This window comes from Dermacentor andersoni, chromosome 4 (genome assembly GCF_023375885.2).
Source record: "Dermacentor andersoni chromosome 4, qqDerAnde1_hic_scaffold, whole genome shotgun sequence".
In the NCBI taxonomy this organism is placed as follows: domain Eukaryota; kingdom Metazoa; phylum Arthropoda; class Arachnida; order Ixodida; family Ixodidae; genus Dermacentor; species Dermacentor andersoni.
Window position 1 is genome coordinate 185,110,428 of NC_092817.1, and position 22,963 is coordinate 185,133,390.

At 47.9% G+C, this 22,963-nt stretch overlaps 1 protein-coding gene across 1 annotated transcript in view; it reads right to left on the minus strand.

Annotated features, from left to right (window-relative positions):
* LOC129384709 (uncharacterized) overlaps positions 1 to 22,963 on the minus strand; it is a 134,526-nt gene that overhangs the window by 75,392 nt on the left and 36,171 nt on the right. The window contains exon 3 of the mRNA XM_055070322.2: positions 8,608 to 8,729. Within this exon, the coding sequence (XP_054926297.2) occupies positions 8,608 to 8,729 (122 nt within the window). The remainder of the gene's footprint in view (positions 1 to 8,607; positions 8,730 to 22,963) is intronic.

Below are 22,963 nucleotides of genomic sequence, written 5' to 3' on the forward strand. Positions count from 1 at the left end.
ATACTTGAAGGTAGGTTAAAACTGTGCAATAAACCAGGATAGTGAAAGAAACACTCTGCGCAGGTCAGCACAGCGCTCGTGATGTGTTGCGTGTTTGTTTCGCTGTCCTCGTTTTTCACGCAGTTTTAAGCTACCTTCGTGTAAATACCAAAGCGACACATGTGTGTAATTTAATTTTTTCATCTGATGTTGTCCGGTGGAGTTTCGTACGGGAACTACTGCTGCTTACCCGGTGCTACAACGGTGGATCAATGCACAAAAAGCCCGCAACGAGCATATATATAGAACAAAATAAAGATTTCCTCATTTCACAAGGCGTCTTATGTGTTTATGAAACTGCACGTGGCACATATTCAATGGAGGCTTGTAAAGATCGTTCGCAATCAATTTTACTGAATAACACGCGCACGAAGAGTGATTTCGGCGCGTTTCCGGAATTCTGTCGGCGTTATAGCGGCGCGTTCTTTCGTAGCGCGTACCAGCTAGCGTTCAAAACGCACGCGCCCAGAACCGAAACAGGAAGTGTGGTTCAGGTATTGACGCCGCCGGCTTGGTGCGCTGCAGTAAATTCGGCGACTGGGCTCTATGGGAGTGCCCGCTGTTGTTGAACCTGTTGTCTATGGCACAACAGTAGCAAAACAGTATATATATATATATATATATATATATATATATATATATATATATATATATAGTGTGAAGAAGAAGACGCGCCTCGCGGCACAGGGCGATGCGGCTGTGCCGCGAGGCGATATATATATATATATATATATATATATATATATATATATATATATATATATACATAAGATGAGGTGTAGCGATCTCGTGGTCGTCGGTTGCGTGCGGGATTTCATCGTAGAGGTGGCGCATTCTCCGAGGCTACGTGCGCTGCCGTGGTGGTGACCGCCGGTGTGTTGAACTGTTAGAACGTGTCTTTTTTCTCTTCGCTCTTGAAGACGTCAGCTGTGCCCAGCAGAGGGTGATCTTGGTGAAAATGTGACACTACGAAGTCCCGTGGCGTGTTTGCCTTGATGGCATAAGAAACAGGTCTCTTTGACGTACCACACTACACGGAAGCCATCTCGGTGGTCCCCTGTAATTTCGAATAGGAACATAGTTTCGCACAGAAAAGTGTTGCACCGTGGAGTTGCGTTGGCTGGACTGAAAAAATTGCTGGTGTGCAACTAATTCTACCACCGGTTTGAGAATGTCCGGTTTAGAACGAAGTCGGCGACCGAACATTAAATTGGCCGGCGCTTCCTTTGTAGTAGCACGAGGGGTATTACGATAAGCTAGCAAGAAATACTGAAGGCTGGCTGGCAGGTTTCCCATATTTGAGTATTTTTGTAGTGCCGTTTTTAGAGACTGGACAAAATGTTCTTTCAAGTCATTCGAACTTGGGTGATAAGGCGCCGTTGTGACGTGACGTGCGCCAATCTCTTGAACAAAAGCCTTGAACTCTGTTGACATTAATTGCGACCCGTTGTCAGATATGATTGTTGTCTGGTAACCGAAGCGGCAAAGCCATTCACGAAGTCGATCGATAGCAGCCTTGCTAGTTGTGTTTTTCATAATGCAGACTTCTGGCTATTCAGATTGAGCTTCAACAGGGACTAAGAACATGTTCCGCCTAAAGGGCCTCGCAAAATCGATGTACAGTCGCTTCCAAGGAGCTGTTGGCCACCACCACGGGTGGAAAGGTGCACTGTTAGGGTCACTACGCTGTTCTTGGCATGGTTTGCATGCTTTCACGTGGGATTCGATATCAGCGTCAATAGAAGGCCACCAAAGATAGCTGCGGGCCAATTCCTGGCATCGCACTATACCTAGATGACTGTCATGAAGTTACTGTAGAACCAGGTACCTCAGGTTTGAAGGCCCTACTTCTAGGCATCCCCCAAAGGAAGCAGCCTTGATGCGTGGTCAGCTGTGTCCGCCTGTCGAAGAACGGTTTGAGCACCACGTCGTACACAAGGTTAGGCTAACCTGTACTTGTGCGCTCGAGTACTCTGCAATGAAGTTGGTCTAGTGAGGTTGCGCGTGCAATGGGAGGGGGGGGAGGGGGAGGGTCCTTGCTGTTGGCCTGTATTGATTGGAAACGTAGCGATTAGAATGTTTCTTCTGCTTCATCGGCGGGCGCCTGATGAACTGGCAAGCGCGAAAACAGGTCGACTTCTACACTTTCTCTTGCTTGTGGAAACTTCAAGGAGTACATTTCGGCAAACAGCGTAACAGTTCAACGGTGAAGGCGTGCTGCTGCCCAAGATGGTATGCCGTACTTTGACTCCCAAATAGTATGCAGCGGTTTATGATCTATTATCAGTGCGAAAGTGCGCCCGCAGAGATGGCAGTGAAACTTCTTAACTTCGAAAATGCTTGATGGAGCTGCTTTGTCGATCTAGTTATACTGCTGCTCTGTATCGGACGTCTAAGGAGCGTAAGCAACAGGATGACTGCTGCCATCAGCGAAATTGTGTGAAAGCATGCCGCCTACCCAGTAATAGGATGCGTCGTAAGCCATTTGAAGTGGTCTATGTGGGTCATAATGGGCCAGGACATCCGCTGAAGCCAACGCAGTTTTGATGTCATCAAAGACCCTTGGCACGCATTCGTCCACGCCCATGCCTCGTCGTCACGCAGTAGCTTCTAGAGGAGATGAACCAGCGTCGTTAGTCGAGGCAGGAATTGGCCATAGTTGTTTATGGCTCCAAGAACGAAACTGCTGCTTGTTCTCTGGTGCTGGCGCGGATACAATGCCGTCCGTTTTTCCGTTGTGGGATGTATACCGCCTGCACTCAGTTCGTGCCCCAAATAGGACAACTCCTTTGGGAAGAAAGTGCATTTGTCAGTCTTGATTCGCACACCTCTGCTACCCAGACGACTTAGAACTGCTTCGAAGTTCTGAAAGTGTTCCGCCCTAGCCTTTCCTGTCACTAGGGTATCGTCCAATAACATGCAACACCTTTGAGATCCTTGACCATTCTGTTCATAATTCGCTGGAAAATACCAGGACCTGACCACTCGGCGAAAGGCAGCTGGTTTACTTCGAATAGGCCCTTTTGGGTATCATGGCCAGAAGACGACGCACCAATTCTGCAAGCACAAACTGTTGATAGGCGCTGTTCAAGTGAATTTTAGAGACTTCTTGGCCTCCACTGTGTGCTGCGAAAATTTCTACCACACGCAGCGAAGGATACCGATTGGTGTCTAGCATAAGGTTCGCAGTAGTCTGGTAGTCGCCACAGAGGCGACTACCAGACTGTTTCCACGCTTGATGTTTCCATGCTTTTTTACAACCACCGGGGTTGCGTATTCGTACGTGGTGTAATGACACCCATTGACAGCATTTTTCAAATTCTTGAACAGCAGAAACAAGTGCAAAAGGCACACTTCGCGCCTTCAAGAACTTTGGACAAACATCATCATTGAGAAAAAGCTCTACCTTCTCTCCGTTAATACATCCAAAATCCTCTTTGAAAAGGTTAATGTACTTTTGCAAAAGCTTGCTCATCTCCACTTTTGCTTCAGTATCAGTCCGCTGCCGTCCCGAGGAGAGTTTGTCGCAAGAGAACACAGCATTCCATTCGAGCCCCACGTGTTGCAGTCACTGTTGGCCCAGAAGTGGCAGTCTTTCCTGCTCAGGCACGTGCAAGGGTAACGCAAGACTTTGCCCATTGTGCTCGACGACAAGTTCAGTCACTCCTGCTGGTTCGACTAGCGCGCCTGTGTAGATGCGGAGGCGCAAGTCTGTCGCACGCAACTTTGAAGAAGGAAATAACTGTTGCTGTTGCTTTAGGTAAATCACGGATGCTGCTGTTCCCGTATCCAGTTCTATTTGAAGCAGCGCCTTGTTTATCAAGAGACGTGCAGTTATGGCATCTTTTTCAGAGCATGCGATACCGTTTAACGTCACTTGTGCTCCACTCGCAAGAACTGCCATGTTCCGCGGTCGTGTGCGGACCTTGCGTTTTCATCAGCGTGACACATGCCTTGAATGTGCCCTTCCTTATCGCTGCCAAAACGCACCGCTGACGCACGCCTGTAGTTCTTGCTCATGTGCTTTTATAAAAGAGCCACACTTCGAACACATTTCTGACGCTTTATTTTCGCTGCAGTGTTTACCTACAACTGATTTCTGCCATTGCATTGGCGCAGATACAGGATGTATGTCAGAGAAGTCCGTTGAACAATGCACGCACTTCTGCAGCACTTTCAGTTGCGGCGTCCATCGCTAAGGCTTTCTTGAATCGCTTTCTGAAAGGTAACTTTTTATCTTCCGCAAACGAATCTGTTTCTCAGTGCTTCATATAAAAAATTTGCGAGTAGCACGAAGTCGAGAAAGAGCGCAGTTCTGCTATAAATTCAGCTATTTATTCCCTTGGCCCTCTGGACAATAACTGAGGGCTTCAGTGCCAAATGGTTGCCATGCAGTTTATTTAGGTCGTCCTAAGACTTGCTTGATGGAAGATGCGAAGTGGTAAGTTTACTTGAAGAGGGTGTACGTCTTCGGTCCTACCAGGCTCAGGAATGCATGAAGCCTGTCCGCCTCCGGTACTTTGTTGAAGTGGGTAAATATGTCAACCACTCGCCGTAAGATTTTCAGTAGCTTGATGAGTCGTCAAAAGGCTCCAGGTGGCCAAATCGTCCCACCACTTGCGTCATTAGATCAGCCATCACTGTTGATCTGGCAGCTCGCACTCTTGCAGCGATAGCACGAGGAACACGAATCAGGCTAGAACGTTTCTTCCGTTATACTAGAGTGTACTAGAATACGGTTCAGTGGGACGAGCTGCTGGGGCAACGAATGTTTTGCACTGAGGCGCGCGACGGTGAAAAATACTGTGGTGGCGCTGCGGTAGAAGTTGCCTGGGTCGCATCAAGGTCGCGCCGTTGGACACTGCTGGCGATACTTTTCGGAAAAGTCATTCGTACTACTTCGTGCGCTGGTATATGCGTTAAGAGCGCTCAAACAGTGTTTATAATTGCATATTACGTGTATTTATGCTTGAAGAATAGATGCCTTGGTTTCTATTCTTTATTTAATATTCTTTAATGCTCGGTGATCGCGCGTGCATTGTGGTCGCAGTGCCAGCTTTCATTCTAATATGTTATTGTAGAGTTTCCTTTGGAGAACAAATATTTTTCTTGTTCTTCAAGCAACATGTACCTCTAGCGTGCATTTTGCGCATATAGCTTTCTATTAGTTGGTCTTGCGAAGCGCAAATGGAAAACCATGCAAACTTGCTGCTTGCCGCTTCGAAAAATGAAACGTATCTGCCCATTGGGCACCCTGTACTCAGATTTACGGGAAGTATTGTTATAGAAAAAGACACAAAATACTGCAGTGCAACATTCAATTAATGTTTCCGTCTTCCTCGCGTAACATAATGCGGAGTAATTGGTACGGGTTCTTTCATTGCGGTAGGACCTCGGACGCCGAAAACAGTTTTAGGTAGCCATTATATATGCTTGTCTTCGGCCCGTAAGCTGTGTGAATTTTTAGCCCAGTCCATGCTTAACAGCAAAACAAACAAAAAAGAAAGCGGCGTGGTAGCCTAATTAGTGGCTATGTAGTGGATATGGCGTTGCGCTGCTAAACTGGAGCTCGCTAGTTCAAACCACATGGCGAGATTCGACGGGAAGGAAATGGAAAAGCACTCGTGTATTTTTGTTTAGGTGCACGTTCAAGAAACCTAGGTGGTGAGAATCTAGGAGGGTGCTTCATAATAATATCGCCAGACGTAAAACGCGAAAACTTGTTTAAATAAGAAAAAGAAAATAAGAAGGTAGCTGCGTCTATCGGCTTTCTTGTAGGGCTGTAAACGAAAGAAATTATTCTTGAGTCTGATATCTGAAAAAAATATCTTACATTTATCTTACATTTCATACCTAAATATAATGCCGTTCCGAACTGCGCGTCCGCTTAGCTAAGCAGCTTCTGCATTATAAATAGCTGCTTTCAATTATTCAGTATTGGTATTCAGTTATTTCAGTATTGAAAACGGCTGATTTCTTTGGTTCACCTGTGGATGGTGCAGCTTTTGAAAGAAACACGCTTGTTCTGGTCGGGAGTTTCTCTTTTTCAATCAGTGCATTTAAAGTATTTGATAATTTGTCTCTTACGTATATGTCGTAGAAATATGTGTATCTACCATTAAATTTACCTAGAAGTGCATTGGTCATTTGCATCTCTTCGCGCCACGCAGCTAATAAAGCTCGTTTATTTAGCTATAATACTGTTATCTTGCATCATTGTCCTTGATCAATATTTCATCAAGAAGGAGCGCGCGTAAAATGACGTGATATCAATGAAACAAAGCAAGTGAAACCATAACAAGATGTACTGCACAGACTTTTGTCGCGAGAAAAAGTCAGCGTCCGCTAGCGTTCGCGAAACGAACGCGTGCTCGCTAGCAGCCGATGCACTTCACAACTACGCGAAAATTGTCGACGTCGTGTTGTATAACCCATGCCTCAAATATATATACGCAGCAAAAGGGTGTCGATACATTCAATGTAACTTTGCAGTTGAAATAAAGCACCATTATAAGAGCGCACGTGCGCGATCGGTCTTTGGCGCCCGCAGCGAGGTTACGTTGAATACGCCGGGAAGCTCGTCTTCGCCCCAATCCAGTTTGCTCGCAGCGCCCTTGCCCAACTTTTCCACACATGCGGCGCCTCAGCGGGAGAGCGCCGTTCGGCGCACTCGACCATTGTATAGTACACTGTTGTTGTACCAGTGCCGCTGTAGGTTCCAATCATCCTCGTTGGCAGTTGCGTCGTAGGGATTTGGAGACGAACGTAGAACAGTAGCAAAACAATTCCTTGCTGCATCGTGCAGCAGGAACGGCAGTACAACTGAGAGCGGCCAAAAGATAAACATTCCAGCCTTACAAGCAATCGCGATCAGGTCATGTGATTACCTGTAAGCGTGACTTGCCGACGTTATCGACAGCACATAGCACCGTCACATGACGAAAACGATGAAGTACACCAATAGCACCTACAATATATATGTCCAGGCTAATTAAAGAGAGCATATGCAGGAGCATTCAGAATAAAAACTTAACAAAGATCACATGGCGCTCAAAAAGGCTAGTTCCTTGTCCGTATTACAGATGGTTCAGTTGCGCACATTTCTGCATGATTTTGATATAGAAGAAAATCCACTGGAATGTGGCGCTTTCATTGTCGATGCACAAGATTTATTCTACTCGTTTCGTCACGCCGAAAAAATGAAAAGCTTCATGTTGTGTATTTGTGACGACAGTGAGTAAGTTAGGGTAAGAAAGTATACTGAAATAGCCAGTGAAAAATTTTTTGGAACTCCTTTTTTTTTATATCGAATCAATATTTATTGGATTGAAAGGTGCTGCATATGTGCACGATTCTTGGGTAATGTATTGGCTCGAACGTTGCCCCAGTCCTCAGCCATATTTTTCTGGCCAGAGTGGACAGGATTGTTCACAGTAGTTTATTCGGTATAGTTATCCGATTCGTCAATGATTACTTATTTATTATAAGGCAGAACGTGGTTACACGGCTGTTAACGTTTTAAATGTGTTCCGTGATGTGGATTGGGCCTCAAATTCACACTCGAGGCTGCAGAACACAATTAGTTGTGAAGAAAAAATTATCAAGATAGTTCAGTTTCTTGGGCCGTAAACATCTATAAGCAGAGATGAGCAAAACGTGAACAAGGTGAATGCAGGAGCCAACGTTTCGACAAGTGGACTTGTCTTCTTCAAGTCCACTTGTCGAAACGTTGGCTCCTGCATTCACCTTGTTCACGTTTTGCTCATCGCCTTGAATTGCTATCTCCCGGATTCCCCGTCTTTTCTCTGGATAAGCAGAGATGACACACACCGAAAACGCATCGTTGTCGTGCCTTATGTCCATCGCTTTTCCAACGGACTAAAGAACGTCCTCAGCCGGTTTTGTGTTGACGTTGTCTTCAGCACTTATCACAAGCAGCAATGAACCTTCCAAGCGGTGGCCAATGTTTCTCACAATACGAACAAGAAGAACTATGCCTAGGCTTTGAAGAAGGAAGCCTGGTTTGCAAGATGCAAAATAGGCGTAGTGTGGATGTTACCACTAATCTGCGGCCCTCTTTGCATAGGCCCAACTGTCCGCTGTGTTAACAACAGATAGTACCGACAATTGACAAAAATAGCCACTCTCACTTAGCCAACCACTGCAAAAGCTTTCATTATGAACCTTTGTTTTGTGGTACTATGAGTTTCTTTGCGCATAAAAACAAACAAGCGAAGTAACCGAGACCTTTCTTATAAAAAAAAAAGAGCTCTCCACCTATAGTGCTAACTTGGAAGAAATTAGCCTCTTGGAGTGCCATGTGACGTTTCTAAGTTTTTATTCTGAATGCTTTCGCACATGCTCAATTTAATTAGTCTGAACATACATACGTATGCAACTTCCTTTCAAAAACAAAATTTCCTTGAGTCCTCGTTTATTGTCTGCGCATTACAGTATCATAATGAATAGCTACCCACCCGCCCAACTTTCATCAAATAAACAATTTATTCGAATTGTTTAAAAATGTCGGTATTTTAAGTGCCTCCGGTCCTTAACCTACCAACGTACCCGTTGATCTTCTCTAGGAATGTCGCGTAATCGGCTAAGGTATGCCTTGGATTCTGCAGGTTGAAGGCAAAAAAGTTGAAAGGAGTCAACACGCCTAGCTTGTTCAGCATTTGATTCAGATGCTGTGGGAAAGAAAAAAAAGAAGGCATTACTTCGCAACATGCAAAATACGCGCTAAAACCCCTAATTTTAATCTACCTGGGCAGCGGGCGTAATGTAAACCGACAACGTCAGTAAGCTATGTGTCAATCATGCTCAGCTTACACAGCACGTGCTTCCAAGCTCTTTCATTAGAGTGATGGTGAGGCAGTGGCGGTAAAAACTATCACTTATGAAACTTTCTTATTATCTGATTTTTAATTATCATTTCTCAATTTATCTTTCGTTTCCACAGCACGGCTTATTAGAGTCATTGTCACACCGGTATCACATACATTTCACACACATATACGGCGACAGATGTAATCATAATTACAGCCATCGTATTGTCACTTATGCCCCAATTAACAGCTTGTGACTTTGTGTTCGACACTCTGGTCATATCTAGCGCTTGCAGCCACAACACATCACATCAACGCCAATAATTCGGAGTACTATTACTTTTGGATACATTTCGTAGCTGTTTGTCATCGCCATTAAGGTTATTTTATTTGGTCCTTGCCTTCATTCTATCAAAGCGCTGCATTAAATGGCACAAATACCGCGAGCACCTGCAGTAAGAATGTTGCAGCCTAAATATAAGGTTGAAGCAAGCCTAAAGTCATAATTAAATAGTTGATAAGATCTGGGATGGTCCCACGTGAATGCGCGGGCAGGCCTTGTGCTATTCGAAATTGATAGGCTGGGAAGTTGGGTGAAATAATTTGTCGGGATGTTTTGCTAGTTCTCTTTCCTAGTGGACATAGCACACTTAATGAAAGCTAACGAGAGAGCTGCTAGTTCCCAAAGTCCAAAACGGAAGCTTTAAGTTTACATTAACAACCATTTCCCTATTTAAAAACATTCGAAAAGCATAAATATTCATATTAGAAACTGCTCAACCGATTCCAGTGGAAGTTCTTGTATTTCATAAAGTGAGCAAACTAATAAAATGCAAGTAGGCTTTTTATGTTTATGCGCCAAATACGCACTTGTCATTCAACTTGAGCCCTGCTTGCTTAATGCCCTGCAGTAAAGCGGTCAGGTTGGCCAAGTGGGCCTGTTCGCTCTTCCCAAAAACAATGATGTTGTCGAAATAGAATGAAACACCAGAGCTTCCTTGAAGGATTTTCGACATCATTTGTGGAAATGCAGCGGGGGTGGATGCCAACACGAAGCACACGCGTTTGAAACGGAAGAGGCCATAGTGAGTTATGATAGCGGTCAAGTCACGCCTTTCAGGATCGAGCAAAACCAAGTAGTAGGCCGATGCGAGATCTAGCTTCGAAAAATGCGTTGCCCCAAGGAGACTGCGGGAGAATTCTTCGGTGAGTGGAAAAGAAAAGCTATCTGTCACGATACCTTTGTTAGGATTCGTAAGTCGACACAAGCACGAATGCCTTCATTGTTCTTTTGAATACGAACAATTGGAGACACCCATTCTGAAGCGTTAATGCGCTCTGTCACGCCCAACTGCTCTAGCCGACGAAGTTCCTCAAGTACCTGAGCTCGGAGCGAAAGAGGAAGGTGGCGAAGTATTGTTACAACAGGCGGGATCGCGAGCCGTACTTTGACACGTTGTACAAACCCTTTGGCTAGGCCGAGGGTGAAGTCGAAAAGACATGCAAATATATTGCGCGACTGTGCTGGAAGAAGTGCAGATAAAACTGGTTCGTTGATGGCACTGTTAGCTGTAGTTCATTCAATGCAGTGGAGTTGACTCAAGGCAGCGGAACGACGAGCCATCAATCTGGAAGTCGAGAGCCCCAATGGCGTCGGCACCCAGAAGCGATGTGCCCCGCGAGACAAGGCAGAACAGAATGGACGCTCCGCGTTCCTTGTATGCGACTTCTGAAAGAAAACGTCCTCGCACTGGTATCATCATCATCATCATCAGCCTGGTTACGCCCACTGCAATGCAAGCATCTCTCATACTTCTCCAACTACCCCAATCATGTACTAATTGTGGCCATGTTGTCCCTGCAAACTTTTTAATCTCATCCGCGCCCGTACAAGTAATCTTCTCACTGCTATCGTTGTGGTTCGCGCCAGCACTGTGCCGCTTCGCCCCGCTGCCCACTCCAAGGTCAACCTTGCTATCATTGTGGTCTCATTGGTTACTTCAGCACGGTATGCAACACGAACCGACGGGCCGCTGATGTTCGTGAGCTTAGCGATCAGACATTGCGCGACAATGAAACATTGCCCGAAAATGAAACTGACAATTAACTTTCATCCTAACTTTCTGCCGCCGCCTGCTACGCTTCCCTTCCCTTGGAATCCAGTCCGTAACACTTAATGACCATCGGCTACTTTCCCTCCTCATTACATGTCCTGCCCATGCCCATTTCTTTTTCTTGATTTCAACTAAGCAGTCATTACCTCGCGTTTGTTCCCTCACCCAATCTGCTCTTTTCTTATCCCTTAACGTTACACCCAACATTCTTCTCTCCATAGCTCGTTGCGTCGTCCTCAATTTCAGTAGAACCCTTTTCGTAAGCCTCCACGTTTCTGCCCCGTACGTGAGTACCGGTAAGACCCAGCTGTTATACAGTTTTCTCTTGAGGGATAACGGCAGCCTGCTGTTCGTGATCTGAGAATGCCTGCCAAACGCACCCCAGCCCATTCTTATTCTTCTGATTATTTCAGTCTCATGATCCGGATCTGCAGTCACTACCTGTCCTAAGTAGATGTATGCCCTTACCACTTCCAGTGCCTCGCTACCTATCGTAAACTGCTGTTCCCTTCCGAGACTGTTAAACATTACTTTAGTTTTTTGCAGATTAATTTTTAGTCCCACCCTTCTGCTCTGCCTCTCCAGGTCAATGAGCATGCATTGCAACTGGTCCCCTGAGTTACTAAGGAAGGCGAAATCATCAGCGAATGGCAAGTTACTAAGGTATTCTCCATTAACTCTCATCCCCAATTCTTCCCTATCCAGGTTTCTGAATACCTCCTGTAAACACGCTGGGAATGGCACTGGAAAGATCGTATCTCCTTGCCTTACGCCTTTCTTTATAGGGATTTTGTTGCTTTCTTTATGGAGGACTACAGTGGCTGTGGAGCCGCTATAGATATCTTTCAGTATTTTTACGTACGGCTCGTCTACACCCTGCTTCCGTAATGCCTCCACGACTGCTGAGGTTTCGACTGAATCAAACGCTGTCTCGCAATCAAGGAAAGCTATATATAAGGGTTGGTTATATTCCGCACATTTGTCTATCAACTGATCGATAGTGTGAATATGGTCTATTGTTGAGTAGCCTTTACGGAATCCTCCCTGGTCTTTTGGTTGACGGAAGTCTAAGGTGTTCCTGATTCTATTTGCAATTACCTTAGTAAATACTTTGTAGGCAACGGACAGTCAACTGATCGGTCTATAATTTTTCAAGTCTCTGGCGTCCCCTTTCTTATGGATTACGATTACGTTAGTGTTCTTCCAAGATTCCGGTACGCTCAAGTCATGAGGCATTGCCTATACAGGGTGGCCAGTTTTTCTAGAACAATCTGCCCACCATCCTTCAACAAATCTGCTGTTACCTGATCCTCCCCAGCTGCCTGCTCCCTTTGCATAGCTCCCAAGGCTTTCTTTACTTCTTCCGGCGGGACTTGTGGGATTTCAAATTCCTCTAGACTATTCTCTCTTCCATTATCGTCGTGGGTGCTACTGGTACTGTATAAATCTCTATAGAACTCCTCAGCCACTTGAACTATCTCATCTATATTAGTAATAATATTGCCGGCTTTGTCTCTTAACGCATACATCTGATTCTTGCCAATTCCTAGTTTCTTCTTCACTGCTTTTAGGCTTCCTCCGTTCCTGAGCGCATGTTCAATTCTATCCATAATATACTTCCCTATGTCAGCTGTCGTGCGCTTGTTGATTAACTTGGAAAGTGCTGCCAGTTATATTCTAGCTGTAGGTTTAGAGGCTTTCATACATTGGCGTTTCTTGATCAGATGTTTCGTCTCCTGCGATAGCTGACTGACCTTCTGTCTACTGGAATTACCACCGACTTCTATTGCACATTCCTTAATGATGCCCATAAGATTGTCGTTCATGTCTTCAACACTGAGGTCCTCTTCATGAGTTAAGGCCGAATACCTGGTCTGTTGCTTGATCCGGAATTCCTCTATTTACCTTCTTACCACTAACTCATTTATCGGCTTCTTATGTACCAGTATCGTCCGTTCCCTCCTCAAGTCTAGGCTAATCTTACCATCCGCTAAGCCCCGGTAGCACAGGACGTACCCGCTTTTCAGCACTGTATATGCTTCTTTCGTCCTCCTAATTTCACTGAGCCCTATTATATCCCATTTACTGCCCTCTAATTCCTCCAATAGCACTGCTAGACTCGCCTCACTAGATAACGTTCTAGCGTTGAACATTGCCAGGTTCAGATTCCAATGGCGGCCTGTCCAGAACCAGGGATTCTTAGCACCCTCTGCTGCGTCGTAGGTCTGACCGCCGCCGTGGTCAGTTGCTTCGCAGCTGCTGGGGACTGAGGGCCGGGGTTCGATTGTTGGGATTCATACAGGAGGTTGTGGCCAAGTACTGCACGAGGGTGGCCAATCCTGCTTTGGTGAGGGAGTGCGTTACCGGTTCTGGTCGCCGGGATCAGGCCACACTCCAAGCCTGTTTATGCAATTTTATCAACACGTGGATTTTTTTATTCCGGTGGAAAATTGCGCGGCACCGTGATTCGAACCACGCTTCTCTTGCACGCGAGGCGGATGTTCTGCCTCTACGCCGCCGCTGCAATGACCGCACTGGCTTTTTCAAATAATATAACAGCTTCACATGGGGGGCGGAGAGCAGCACCTGTCCGGCAAAATGTTTATCAAAAAGATCATCCGCTAGAATGGAGACTGAAGATCCCGAGTCAATTAGGAATGCTAAAGTCGTGTGACCAACTGCTACCTCGACTAGAATTCCGGCGCGGCCGGACGCGGTCCCCCATAGAATCCTCGCAGCTTCATTGTCAGTTTCATTGTCGGGCAATGTTTCATTGTCGCGCAATGTCTGATCGTTAAGCTCACGAACAGCAGCGGCCCGTCGGTTCGTGTTTCATACCGTGCTGAAGTGACCAATGAGACCGCAATGATAGCAACGTTGACCTTGGACTGAGCAGCGGGGTGAAGCGGTACAGTGCTGGCGCAAAGCACAACGATAGCAGTGAGAAGGTGAGCTGTACGGGCGGACATACGAAGCAGGTTGGCGGCTGTCATACTGCAGGCTCGCCTCTATACGAGGTGCACGCAGGGGCGTGTCGTTACGGGAAGGAGGGTGGCGGGTTCCAGTGGCTCTATGGTCCTATAGCGCCAAGCGAGAGTGCCCTGATATGCGCTCACGTTTCCGGAAGCAAATTCTCGAATGTCCTCATTGGCCTGTTCGACTTGTGAAGCTAATGCCACTGCTCGGGGGAACGGGAGGATCGAGCCCTCAAGAAGGCGTTCGCGAAGGTGCTGCGACGCGACCGCTTCCACGGACTCGCCATGAAGCGAGCCTTCCACAGACAGAAAAGCACAAGCTACGGCGAGAGCACGTAGTGCAGCAACATATTTCTGTACAGACTCCCCCGTTTTCTGAATATGACGGCGAAACCGGTGCCTTTCTGCGACGACATTCCTTGTGCTTGCGAAATATTGCTTAAAGGTTTCGATAGCTTCGTCGTAAACAGAAGGCTGAGTGGCGTCTCCGCTGCCCTCACTACGTTTACCGCCGGCCGCTGACTAACCGCTCTGAGCGGCATCCGATGTAAGCAGTAGGCTGGAGAAGACACGCTGACCCTCAATGCCTAGGCAGTCGATCAGCAGTGCCTTGCGACGTTCGGGCTTGAACTCGGATGCTCCTGATGCGAGCAGGAAGTTCTCGAACATGCGGTGCCATTGCGGCCAGGGAACAGGAAGGCGGCCGGGGACAGGCAGGAATGGGGGTGGCGGAGCGATCCCGATTTAGCTCTTGGCATAGAAAAGTTGCAGGCGCGGTTACGCCCCTCGAAAAGTCTTCGCCGCCATTGTACGTCGGCGGAAGCCGCAGAGGAACCACGGAGACAGTCACAGCCGCAACGGAACGAAGCCCCCTTTTTATTGAGAGGCATGTATATCTACAGGTGACTACACTGGCGCCACTGACTGCTTGTAAGGGCAAACAGAAACTGAAACTGATATACTACAGATGGTACGTTGAAATGAAGTATTTGTAAATCCTAGTTAGTTCGGAAACGAGGTACGAATCATGAAGCGGTTTGCCGCGTACGCGTATTAGTGTTGTTAGTTTTTAGGCATGCCATCGTCGCAAGGAATCCTTTACAAGTGTCTGAAAAGTAAAAAAGATTGTAAAATCCAAAATTTGTACAAGTGCTGAATTTGTATAATATTGTGATAGTGAAAGACCGTTTTAGTTGAAGCCAGGTAAGGAATCTTTGCTGCATGCCGAAGAATCTTCTTTTGCAAAGGCAAAATTTTATTTAGGTTCTGTTTATTTGTAGTAGTCCATACCATGCTGAACTAAATAAGATGCAACGCAAATAGCGCGTAATGCACCTGGAGGTTTACGCATCAGCAGTGGATGAAAGTCTTTTGCACAATTGTTCTACATGTGAATTCGAACCTAGGTGAGCGAAAAATGTAATACCAAGTACCTTGTGGTCGCTTGCTATAGTACTGTTGTGACCTTCATATAAAATACGGTTTAGCAGTTGGGGTGCTTCATTTCTTGTACGGAATATATTTGCTTTTGTTTTTAATGGATTAATACTTATTTCGTTGAAGTTGGACCAAGTGGAGAGCTTTGAAAGTGCGTTATTACATTTAACTGCCAAACCATTGGCGTTGGGGCCAGAAAATAGTAGGGTGCTGTCGTCGGCGCATATAATAAATTTTGCTGTTTTATCAATATTTACGAGATCATTTATGTATACAATGAATAGAAGGGGACCAGATTGCTCACTTCGGGTACACCTCTTAGAACAGTAAGAAATGACGATTGTGAACCTTGCAAACATACGTACTGCTGGTGGCTGTGTAAGTACGATTTGATCAAATACAAAGGATTCCAATGAACACCGCACATGAATAATTTGTCTGGGAGAATGTCGTGGCTGAGGGAGTCGATTGCCTTTGCGAAGTGAATGAACAGGCCTAGTGCGTAAAGTTCGTTGTATATATTATGTACTATGTTATCTTTCAAAGATAGTAAGGCTGTTTCTGTCGACGTTCCCTTTCGAAAGCTGAATCGTGCATCTGATATGTTTCCTAGAAAAAATAAACTTGTTATGCGAGTGAAATTGATTTTTTATAAGCCTTTTGAAAAAACCGGGAGAACAGAAATACGTCTGTAGTGCTTTTTTATGGTCTGCTCATCAACCCCTTTATGTATGACAGAAAGCTTTGCTTTTTTCATTTCTTCAGGAAAAGTGGCAGTTTCTAGTAAAGATTGAATGTATGATATAGCACAGAAGTTAGCGATTTATATTTCACGGTATGATATAGAAGAGCCTGTATTTTTCTTTGCTTTAGATTTCAGAGTAGAAGAACTTTGCAGAACTGGTCTAATTGCTTTTTTTTGTTGCTAAGATGCGAAGTTGTGTAAAGGTAACGCTTCAACTCTCTCTTTATAAATATATTGCCACGTGGTGGTGACGTTGAAGAACACAGTAGCAATACTGTCAACGACAAAACTAACTTTTATTGGGCGAACCTGTGCCCACCAAACAAGCTACACTTATAGCACAACGATAGCGGAGAACACGCTCGGCGATCGTCGAAAATCTGATCAGCGGGTCAAGCGCGTCTGCTTTTGCACAGCAGTCGTCGAATGTTCTAGACTAATCGCTGGGACCCGCGTGCCTTCCACAAAGTTCTACACCATTCGCGTCACGCGATGAAATCAGATAACACAAGGTTCGGCGACAACAGACAGCCGGATAGAAGCATCGATAAGTTTCCAGAAACTTCGGATACATAAACGCGCGTCCCGCGCTGTGCGATAACATTTGTTAGGTGGCGAAACGTGGTCGCCCGATAAAGTAAACTACACGTGTCAATATGAGCAAATACAGCAATAAGATGGCCTAAATTACGAATAATTTCTTTGGCCGGATAAGAGGTGCTTTTCGTTGTATTTATACATGCAGCACACCAGTGGAAAAATTCACGTTGAGGCAAAGACAGGAAGAAAATAGAAGAGACGAGCGGTAGACATGAATTGGGCCTAATTAGGATAAAGAGTTTGGCTAGGTGCCATTTCGTGTTTGGAGAGCTTTAGTCCAGCAACGACGAGTTTGTGTCATCTTGCTCGTGCCTCGTTGTCCCTACACTACCACTTTCCAATAATGTATTCGCTTTCATTTCATGTACACAAACACATGCCCGCAGGCGTGAACATATGGACGTCCCTTCTAGATGTCCCGCGAACACAGTGCACATCTTTCTTGCTTCTTTGTGTGGGGGTTAAATTTGCGCTGTTATGGTATTACCAGCTACCAACTAGCTACAAACTAAATCGCCTTAAAACTTTGATAGTTTCAAAGCGAGTAGCTTTCTATGGCGCTTTGGGTTGTTTTCGTGGTAGGCCGGTGGTCTGACTGGGTGGAGGGAAGGCAAGCAAATGCGCGAGGGAAAGGGCGCGTGCTCTCAGCGAACTGAGTTGCGAAAATGTGCAGAGTGATATCGGGAGGTGCGAGACGTCGTTTGTGAGCACTAGCGTAACCAAGTGGCCGTAAAAAAAAAGGCAGCAGCGTCACTTGCTTTCTCGCTCGTTGTCTCCGAGCTCCACAGGCTCTGACCGTTCATTTCCTATCCGGATAGTTGCTGTTCTATTGGTTAGGAAATCTTTAATATAGCCGTAGGTCTTGCGGCCACAACCCGTCTTGCGCAGGTTCTCGAGCATGCTGGCGTGGGACACGTTGTCGAAGGCCCCTTTCAGGTCCAAAGCCAGTATACCCCGCGGCGCGTGCCTCGTTGCTCTTTGAATCACTAATTCGTGTAATTGGATCAGGACGTCTTGGGTGCTCAGGTGCTGGCGGAATCCATACATGGTCGCTGGCATCTGATTTGTCTCGTCCAGGTGTGCTTGAAGTCTTCTGAGAACCATGCGTTCCATGACCTTGCCCACACAGGACGTGAGCGAGATAGGGCGCATGTTCTCGATCGTCAGAGGTTTGCCGGGTTTAGGTATGAACCGTACCTCGGCCTCTTTCCATTCTGCGGGCAACTTCGAGCTTTCCCAGGTTCTGTTGATGTGACCCAGGAGCCCGTGTGCCGCCGCATCACACATGTTATTGAGCAGCTTGTATGTAATGGCATCCGTTCCGGGTGCGCTCGTCTTATTACTCTCGTCTATGGCTGTTAATAACTCCGTGATGGTGAACGGTTCATCCAATGCCGGATTTTCCGGTCCCCCGTACTCGTCTGGTATCGGAAACCGCCCTCTCTCCGTCTTGAGATAGATCGCCTTGAAGTCTTCAATGAGCCTTTGGCCGTTGCCATCGTAAGCGTTCAGAACTTTGGTGAGGTTCCGGTTGGTTGCGGTCTTGCTGCTCAACGGGTCGATCAGGTGTCTGAGCAGGCACCAGGTCTTGCGCGCCGAGAGCTTTCCCTGCAGCCCGTCGCACGTACTCATCCAGTTCTCTCGGCACAGCTTGGTTGCGTATTCAGCGATCTGTTTGTTGAGGAGCGCGATGCGTTTGACGAGCTTCTTGTTTCGTCGTTGACGCTTCCATCTTCGCGTGAGCGAGTGCCGCGCCTCCCACATGTGTGCTAGTTTGGCGTCGACGAAGGGCGTCTGCATCGTTGTTACAACTTCTTGACTAAATCTGTCGAGCGCGATCTTTTGTTCTCGCGCCCATTCTGCGTACGTTTGATGTCTGCCCTCCTCCTCGTTTTCCCCAGAGGTCTCGTTTTCTTCGTCCGTGTGGTTGCGCATTCGGTCCCAGTCGGTGATCCGGGCTTTGCCGAGGGCTGCCCGGTACCTTGGTCCCTTGATCGTTACACTTATGATGCTGTGGCCGGAGCCCAGGTCTACGTCTTCGTTCCGCCAGGCCACTTCTAGGGAGCCCGCCATCCACGACAGGTCCGGGGTGGTGTCCCTGTTGACGCTGTTTCCCTCTCGGGTGACGACGCCCGGTTCATTAAGGAGCGCCATTCCTTGGTCCTCCATTGCCTGTGCTAGAGCCTTGCCTCGTTTAGATTGGTATTTGTAACCCCATGTAGTGTGAGGGGCGTTGAAGTCGCCTAGGACCAGAAGCGGCCTGTTCCCCACCAACCTCTTCGCCTGGCTTACTGTTGTTTCGAAGTCGTACTGCCTTTGTGACGGTCTGCAGTATGCGCTCATTACAAACAGGTTTCCGGCACTGCCAATAGTCCTTGTGTGAACCTCGACCAGCGTGTGTTCGCAGCCCTTTTGCGCCGTGAGGTGCTGGGTGGCTGCTATGTTGGAGCGCACCAGTAACGCCGTCCCGCCTTCCGTCGGATCCGTGTAGGTCACGTAACCCGGGAGTCTGGGTCTGCCGTGTGTCTCTTGTAACGCGATCAGATCCGGTTTCTGGTCGAGCCCATCTATGTGAAGTTGTAACTCGGCTTCCTTGGTGCGGATGCCCCTGCAATTCCATTGGTAAATGATCGTTGTTTCCCCCCCGCGGATTTGCTTTCTACTGTTCGGCGTCTGCGCCATCTTCCTTTAACGTTTTGATGCGACCGTGCCTGTACGCGATCGATTCCTTGACTTTATTGGCGCGTTCATTCCTTAGCGCTGCGAACTTGTTCTTCACGGTTATTGTCGCTGTCTTTGCCGCCAGTCGTTCGTGCTTCACTGACAGGATCTTTATTTGACCCTCGAAGGCCTCTAACCTGGCATTCATATTGCCGAGATTCTCGTTAATTTGATTGATGGCTGCGAGTATCGCTGCCAGTTTGCCCTCTTGCGGCGGTTGCTGTTGTTGATGTGACGTCTGCGGTGCCGCTGCTGCCGTCTTGCAGTCAGCGGTCTGTCCACAGGGGTCTGTCCTGTCGCCTCTGCTTTTCAACCTAGCACTCCTGCCTCTGCCCGAACTACTCAATCAGATCGAGGGCGTGGACCACGCGTTCTATGCCGACGATATAACGGTGTGGACGAACCGCGCGGGGTCCGACGCCTGGGCGGAGGAAGCCCTGCAGAGAGCGGCAACGACCGTCCACGAGTATGCCACGACCTGCGGCCTGAGGTGCGCTCCACAGAAATCGGAGCTGCTCATGGTACAGCCCGGAAGACCAAAGAAAGAGCCGCCGCCAAACATAATCATCACCATCGACGGCACAGTGATCAAACCAACGCAGCAGATCCGGATACTGGGCCTTCTGTTGCGCAGCGACGGCAAGGCGCATGCAGCCGTCAACAAAATCAAGACCACATCGGAGCAAGTCCTGAGCATGATCCGGAGAGTCACCAACCGGAACAGAGGAATCAAAGAAGAAGACGCACTGCGCCTGGTGCAGGCATTCGTCGTGTCACGCGTAACGTACTCCGCCCCGTACCTCCAGCTTGCGAAGGTGAACCGCGAGACGCTGAACACGACGATAAGGAAAGCAGTGAAACTCGCGATGGGCATCCCAGTCTACTCGTCAACGCAGAAGCTGCTGGAAATGGGTGCCCACAACACGGTGGAAGAGCTGGTGGAAGCACACCTATCCCACCAGAGAGTGAGGCTGAGCAGGACAGAGCACGGTCGGGCCGTCCTACGCAAGATAGGATGGCAAATTGAACAGCAACCGACAACGGAGCCACTCCCCACAACGTGGAGAGACATTATTAAGACGAAGCCTCTCCCCCGGAACATGCAGCCGGGGAGGAACGACGAGAGACGCTCTGCGCGGGCCAAGGCAATGGCTCGACAGCTGGAAAAGGACCCAGAGGTTCTCTACGCGGACGCCTCGCTTCCCAAGCACGGAACCAGAGCAACGGCGGTCGTCACCACCATCGATAAACTGGTCACAGGCGCGTCGATACGGACGACGAATATAGCCGAAGCAGAAGAAGTGGCCGTGGCCCTCGCACTCGCACAACCGGGAGTGAGGACCATGGTCACAGACTCCCAGACCGCCTACGCAAGCTACCGCAAGGGGAACATCTCTCCCGCGGCACTAGCGATCCTCACCAAATGCAAATCACCGGGACGGACCTTTGAGCTCGTGTGGGTCCCGGCTCACTCGCAAGTGGAAGGCAACGCACTCGCCGACCACTATGCCCGAGAACTGACAATCCGGGCCGAGGACGAGCCAGAGCTACCGCACCCCGTGACAAGCTACAAAGAAATCACGCAAATGTACAGAAGTGGCAGATGTAGGCTTCCCCGTCCGCATCCGCAACTCAGCCGACAGCAGCAAACGATCTTGCGACGCACGCAAGCGGGGTCGCTAGCGCATCCCGTGCTCTTGCACAATATGTCCCCAACAGAGCATGACACTTTATGCCCTTTTTGCAGACGGTCAAAAGGCACTCTAGCACACATCATTGCAGAGTGCACTAAGCTCAAGAACCCCCCACCATCCCTAACCCCCCCCTCCCCTGCCCCCCCCCCCCCCCCCCCCCGAGCGATGGGAGACCTTGTTGTCCAGCCCCGACCTACCGACCCAGCTCGCGCTGGCGGCTAGGGGCCAGGAACTGCTGGACGCATATGGGACCTGAGAATAAGGTTCCACCCCATCTGGTGCCAGCGAGCACCAACCGTCACTAAGCGCTCAGTTCAAAAGTTGATTCTCTCTCTCTCTCTTCTCGTTCGTTTGATGCGGGAAGGCGAAGGAAAGGTCACGTTCTTTCGGTTGAGTGAATAGACAGCTTTAGTTACACGTACGTAGAGGCTTCACGTACGCAAACGTGAAAAGCCTACGTGCCTTACGTGCACGCCACCTGAAACGCTTTTAGCTACACGTACGCTACGCACGCCTAGAGGGACCCCGTAGCTACATCTATCGGGAAATGTGAACGCGGCGGTAGCCAATTCAATCCTGTCGCCGCGTTTCGATGCAAGCCGTCTGCGCGCGCGGGGCCCGCTTTCGCTTGTTCTTGATCTCGGGGAACTCCCGCGCGAAGCTGTCTACGTGCGCAAGAAACGCATGCAAAGAATTGAATCTCACGTACGTCCGTGAGACGCGCGCGCGCCCGCTACGTTGTACGCATGCGCACTGCTGACACGTAGAAGCTCTACGTACGCAAAGCCTCTACGTACGTGTAACTAAAACTGTCTATTGACGGGGAGAAACCGGAGGGAGCAGCAGAGGAGGTATTCCAGCCCATCGTGAACGATGCCGCGGAAGAGAATCACGAGACATACACTGCAGGCGCAGGCGAGCGTTCCGTCGGCGGCGTTGACGCCGACGCACCAAGTAGAGCAACAAGTGTACTGCTACCACGACGGAATTCATGAAAGGCACAAAGGGTAGTAGCGATGGGGGGCTTGTGGGTGAATCATCAGGAACACTCTCGATGCAGGGCCAAACGTAACATGGGCACAAGAAGGCACATACAAAAACATAGCACACAGAGCTACACAGAGCGCTGTGTGTTGTCTATATATATGTGCCTTCTAGCGCCTGTGTTGTTTCGCTGCCAATCAAGTGTTCCTCATGGAAGGCACCGAGAATGAGGGCCTGTGTTATGGGCAAGCGAGCTGCGAGCATGGGTGAAAAAAAATGGGGGGCGGGGGGGGGGGTGAAGCAGCTGTCGGTCGCTCGCTCATTCATTGGAGTTGTTCGCCTACATAGCCAATAATTGTCGATGGTGTCTGCATTCTTTTTCCTTAAGAACTGCTTGGTAATGACTCACATACTTAGCTAATATAGTGATCAGCGTTACGATTGGCTACAATGTGTTCTTACGAACTATTCTAGCCAACGAATTTTGTCAGTGCGAATACGAACCCTGGTTTCTACATTCGGTAGATCCTAACAATGTTAAATTTCAGCAAACCGTATAATTTATTGCAGAAGTGTTTTCCCCTCATGCGTTGTGTCAGTAGCTCTCTCAAAGTGCAGCTTTCTTTGTACGTCAAGGTCATGGATATGTGCTTACTGAATCGTGGTTATTAAAAGACTTCTTGCACATTTCCTTAAAAAAAAACAGATTGGAATTAGTACGTCTTTGAGTGAGCGATAAATACACGTGTTATCCGAAGTTTACTCAAACTTTATCGGAAGAAGTAAATATAGGTGTGAGAGGAAGATAATACTGGCTTGTTACTTC